This window comes from Cryptotermes secundus, unplaced genomic scaffold (assembly GCF_002891405.2).
Source record: "Cryptotermes secundus unplaced genomic scaffold, Csec_1.0 scaffold816, whole genome shotgun sequence".
Taxonomy (NCBI): domain Eukaryota; kingdom Metazoa; phylum Arthropoda; class Insecta; order Blattodea; family Kalotermitidae; genus Cryptotermes; species Cryptotermes secundus.
The window spans coordinates 3,224,058-3,230,057 of NW_019724601.1; the positions used below are offsets into that span (position 1 = coordinate 3,224,058).

At 42.9% G+C, this 6,000-nt stretch overlaps 1 protein-coding gene across 1 annotated transcript in view; it reads right to left on the reverse strand.

The window, feature by feature from the left end:
- LOC111862481 (low-density lipoprotein receptor-related protein 2) overlaps window positions 1-4,629 on the reverse strand; it is a 340,196-nt gene extending 335,567 nt beyond the window's left edge. Inside the window, exon 1 of the mRNA XM_023847942.2 lies at window positions 4,241-4,629. Within this exon, the coding sequence (XP_023703710.1) occupies window positions 4,241-4,349 (109 nt within the window). The 5' untranslated portion in view covers window positions 4,350-4,629. The remainder of the gene's footprint in view (window positions 1-4,240) is intronic.
- Between the last annotated feature and the right edge of the window lie 1,371 nt (window positions 4,630-6,000).

Genomic DNA, 6,000 nt, shown 5'->3' on the forward strand with positions numbered 1-6,000 from the left:
GCAGTATACTACATAAATGAAGCGGTTTATGAATTGACCGTATATGCGTTCTCTTCGCGGGAGACGGCTTTCAAAGTAGGCCTCGACGTATCGTCCGGTAAAATTTTGAGCTCGAAAGGAATATGGGGGAAATCAGGGTAAGTTAGTAGTGCTGAAGTTCATATAGAAAGAAGGCTTTCTGCTGAATTCTCAAACGGATGTTTCACTGATATCTGTGTTGGTTTCAGCGTGGCATAATGCGGGATTTGTGTTATATCGCACGGAAATGTTATGCGGACTTCACAGCACATTGTTCGGAACAAGATTAGGATTAACTCCGAGTAGAAGGCACTACACTGAAGATGGAGGCAGCGGGTTTCTCCTAAACGTCGATAAACTTTCACCAGACTACACGGCGTCACATACCGGAAGACAGTAATCTTCATAATCATCGCAGTGAGAAGCTCAGATCCAAAACACAAAATGTCGCTTGGCAGAAATAAGGTCACTTATTACGTGCATGAGAGACCGTGGTTTTCTTTTTAACTCCACGAATATTTTCCCGCTGGCTAAGAACGAGGTGCATAGACTGTTCCATTCCTGTTAATTAATAACAGTTATCAGTTCAAAATGCAAATGTTCGTAAGGAGTTGTTAGCCCCACGCCCAATCCCCAAGCTGGAGGACCATCCCTTGTTCGCTGTCCGCGACTGCTTCATAACTTGTACTCTTCTCCAAGTATAATTAGAGTGATCAAGTCAAGGAGGATGAGATTGGCAGGGAATGTAGCACGAATGGGGGGAGAGGAGGAATGGATAAAGAATATTGGTGGGAAAGCCAGAAGGAAACAGACCACTGGGAAGACCATGACGGAGGTGGGTGGACAATATTAAAATAGATCTCAGAGAGATAGGATGGGATGGCATGGATTGGATAGATCTGGCTCAGGATAGGGACAAGTTGAGGTCTCCTGTGAACACGGTAATGAACCTTCGCGTTCCATAAAATGCTGGGAAACTCTTGAGTAGCTGCACAACTGGTGGCTTCTCAAGAAGGGCTCAGCTCCATGAGTGATCGGTTCAAAATGCAACATCGGGGAATGATCAGTTGACCTCTCCACTCTGGTCTTACACCGAGGAAAAAAGAAAAAGTTAATACTCTTCTATATTAGTGGCAAATTTGATTATGCATCTGTACCTCCCGGGTGCGCCATCTCCCACCGCCTCACCTTTTTGCGGCAAAAATTGGCTGGTACGTTCGAAAAGTGCTTAATAATTAAAGTCACTGATGCTTACGTCACAGTGAGTATTCAAAGGGCTCATTTAATTACTGTACTTCAACTTTTGAAGTACAGTCCCGGCTCAGTTATTGAAATTCGCTCGCCGTGCTTCATACTCTCTTTTTTTTTCTCACTCCTCCTTTATCAAATGTTTCCAATTAGAGCCGTTCGTTATAACGCTGTTCTAAACAATAACGGTCTGTCACACATCCGTTAATACACATTTTAACGAGTTACAATAGTCCGAGTAGTAATGTTCCGACAATCTGAATGTTTCACGCTCCTGCCTCTTTACCCCACTTTACGTATTGTATAAAAGGCTAGATGACCGCCTCTGTGGTCTAGTGCGCAGTTTCTGGCTTCAGATTCAGAGGTCCCGGGTTCGATTCCCGGCGCTACCAGATTTTCTGAGAAGTAGTGGGTCTCTAACGGGGTCCACTCAGCCTCGTGAGGATAACTGAGGTGCTATTTCAAGGAAATGGCGGCTCCGGTCTAGAAACCCGAGATTAACGGCCGTGGGGTTCCGTTGCGCTGACCACACATTCTATACCCGCAAAAGTTGGCACTAACTTCGCCGACAAGCGGCGGTCGCTCGGTCGGTAAAATTCGCTTGCAGACTAAAGCCACGGAGTTTCATTGTTTTGCTTATAAGTGGCTAGGTGGGTACCAGAGCCGATATATATAAGGCCATAAACAGAAGAGTACCTGTTCCTGCCTTGGAATCGAACCCGGATTGCCCAGTCCGTAGCTTAAAAATGTAAAATTATCCATGTGTTTAAACAACACGCCATGGAAACTTGTGAGAACGTGAAAGTAACTCTCCCGCGTATGGTGGAAGTAAGTGTTGAGCTTAACGCTCTGGTCGCTTTATCTCTGGCCACTGGAGTGTTTTTTTTAGAGTGCATTGAATTTGCTCGTAGCTCTCGGGAAATGATCTTCGGCATTTACCTCGTACATGGCAATAAGGCAGGTATTTACTTCGCAGCCATTCTTAAAATGGATCTTAGAGAGATGGGATGGGATGGTGTGTATTGGATTGATCTGGCTCAGGATAGGGAACGGTGGAGGGCTCTTGTGAACACGGTAATGAACCTTCGGGTTGCATAAAATGCTGGGAAATTCTTGAGTAGCTGCAGAATTGGCAGATCCTCAAGAAGGGCTCAGCTCCATAAGCAAGTAAGTAAGTAAGTCATAAAATGGCGGCTTAATTCCTCACCTCTTACGACATTGCATGATATCATGCGACATGTGAGCCGATTGTCTATAGAAAATGTGGGAGCCTCGACGTCTCACAACCCTATGGGCCTTCACGGCCTGTTACAGGGATAGCTTTACCTTTTTATCTCACACCTTAGTCTGCAGTGATAATTTCGGAAACTTGTTGCCTACCACGGTGTTATTATTTGCTGTTTTAGCAGCTCTTTATAAACGTCATGTTGCCTTCAGCAAGTATTGGAGAAGACCTCTCGAGTAGCGCATTCAGTAAGAGATCTGTATCACCAATATATGAACATCGTGGCTGATTACGTATTCAAAATCGCAGAAGGGACTTTGCAAAAATGACGTAGGCCACTCTTGTTCTTTAAGACTACGTTAATGCATGTGGTCTACAATAAATTCGCCGTTTAAAGCTTGAAATCCAACTAAATAATATTTAGGGATTCAAACCGTACCTCACAGGAAACATATTGCGACTCGGTTGCAAAATCAAATTGATTGATGCGGTTATAAGGAAATTATTGTTTATTTTTATAACAGTGTGAAACACATCACTACACTCCGTGGGTAAAATTCACAGTTTATTTAATGTTAAAATCAGGTGGTACACACAGCAACCACTGTGGTTTTGGGGTCAAAATTATTAAATGAAGAACACGTAATCGAGAGGAAAATAACGCTTCGAACACCTAAAACATGCACTAACCTCCAAAAACACATTTATTAAGAACTATCACTTGCCAAAATTTTGAGATGATTTATCGCCGCATTCTACTCATAAAAGAAATCCCTCTGCTTTGACATTATACCTCCCCTCTCTCGTTTACTACCCCTCTCTCAGACTCTTCCACCTACCAACGCACTCTGCAGTCCGTAGCGACCAAATTTTCCGGTCTGTCCACGTCACAGAATCCAGCATCAACAGCAACGAAACCAAACCAAATGGCTCTATCGCCAAATACACAGTATTTCCATCTATCTTGATTAAAATCACCTGACACAACGCTGTGCCAAAAGAAATACATAATTTTTTATTGTCCAGTCAACTGGAGTAAACGTGGACCTCTAATCAATTACTTTTATCTACGTAAAATATTGCAAAAATATCGTCAAATGGTGAACCATATAAAGTAGTTACGTATTATAAACCATAATTGAATCCATTTCTAATAAATGTGTCACAGACGCTTAAGACACTTGGTAAATTAATATGTTTCGATGCGTGGATTTAATGCCAATGACCTCTTTCATAAACTCCATATACACTCTTTGTTCAAAAAAATAAAGGTTATGTTCGATTGTTTCTCCCGCCATAACGAAACGATGATTTCCAAGGTAACAAAATAAAACTAAATAATCAAACGAATAATAATTCTGCAACAAGTGAAGGTAAGTAGTGTACCTTCCGCGTTTCGTCACAACAATTAACAAATCTTGTTAAGAATAATTAACTGATAAAAATAAGATAATCATGCCACGTAAACAGATGTTTGCAGCTGCTGAAATCTGGTTGAAAATGTGCAAATTCCAATGAATGGAACAACAGTACCTGCCTGCCACCGCATCAGAGAAATACCAGACTTGTCCCCGTTATACCGCGAAGGGCTTTCTAAAGCCACGCAGACGCTACACCTTGCAGCCAAGGAACTTGGTAATTCTTGTTCATGAGTCGTTACAAAGCTTGAATGAAGTCTAAACGGGCAAGAATTTGTAATGCAAAACACATTATTTGCTAAAACAAAATATTTTGTTGTTTAAGACATACCTGCATTTCTTGTAGATCCAACAGTCACCAGTCCTAATATACACAGAATTTTAATCACTGAAACTAATGATAAGAAACTTAAAGTCCAACACGATGACAAGGACGTCATCGTTGACGTCACCACACCACCACCACCCCGAACAAATTATAAGAAAACTATATGAAAACGTAATAAAAGTTACGTATATTGTGTATGCCTACTTCATAAACGATTTCTAACTCCTTAGTTTTATTTACAGCTACGAATATGGTACACGTTTGTGTCACAAACAATTTCTCACCGAAATACACACATCACTATAGTTTTTATTTATATTAGTAATCCACAGGATGAGGAAAGTTCCGAATGTCACTTCACACAGTTCCCTCCACAATATCCTAACCTCACTCCGGCGATGCCAAGAGCGGACTACACGCGGGTGGCGGTAGGGGCCAAGAGCGAGTTGGAGTACGCTGGCAGGAGGGGAGACAAGCCCGCGGGCGACCGCCCCTCTCCCTATCTCAGCGTGTTTATTCTACAACCCCATTCCCTTAAACAAAAAATCCCCGACAATTAAAAGGAACGGACTACGATAATCTCGAAGTGACAAAGCCATTAACTCTTTCAATGCTGAAGCTTTTAAATAATAATAACATATTTTATTCATCTATTCCTGCGACAGAACACTCTTCCTGTGTTACGTCAAATATTCCTATAATCAAGTTTAGTGAGACGGGATAGCTCAGTCGGTATAGTAATGGACTAAGACGGCCAGGATTCGATTCCTGGCAGGAGCAAGGCATTCTTTGTCTTCTTAAGAGCGTACAGATCGGCTCTGGGGTACACCCAGCCTTTTAGCCAGTGGGTACAGGGGGCTACTTTCCCTGAGATGAAGCAGCTTGGGTTGCGGAGCTCGTTGTTTACTTCCGTCTAGTGCCGAGCTCAAGGATGGTAGAGCCATACCTCAACTCCCCCATACGTCTTCATGGCGTGAAAACGATACAAAAACAAACTCCGTGGCCTGTAGTCCGCAAGCGAACTATACCGACCGAGCGACCGCCGCTTGTCGGCGAAGTTAGTGCCAACTTTTGCGGATATAAAATGTCGTGTGGTCAGCGCAACGGAACCCCAAGGCCGTTAATCTTGGGTTTTTAGACCGAAGCAGCTATTTCCTTGAAATAGCACCTCAGTTATCCTCACGAGGCTGATTGGACTCCGTTAGAGACCCACTACTTGTCAGAAAATCTGGTAGCCCCGGGAATCGAATCCGATACCTCTGGATCTGCAGCCAGGAACTGTGACACCTAGACTTCATGGTGTCATGCTCAATTAATTAAGCCCAGGAACAACTTTTTATTTTCAAACACTAAACAAACAAATATATTTAGAAGGTAAAATTCTGAGTTGAATGAAGACAAGAAAACGTCGTACACACAGGCGACCCGTAAAGAAATAACGGGGCTGGGGGGGGGGGGTTAAATAAACAGAGTTATATCGTCTCTTTTCGACTTCTGAACTCCCAAGAAAATAAATTATATGTTCACATCTGTAGCCAGGAACTCTGCCCACAGGGGCGGTCAATCCACAAATCAGGTAAGCTTAATTCGGAATGTTAATGTAGTCATTGTGCCTAATTAATTAAGCCTTACGCGGTGAAGATGTGTGGGGTAGTTAAGGTATAGCTCCACCTTTCTTGACGCAGGCACTATTTGGAGTTGAGTGGTCAGCTTCACGTTCCGGCCGCTTTACCTCCGGTGGAAGAGCCTCCAGTTCTCATTGT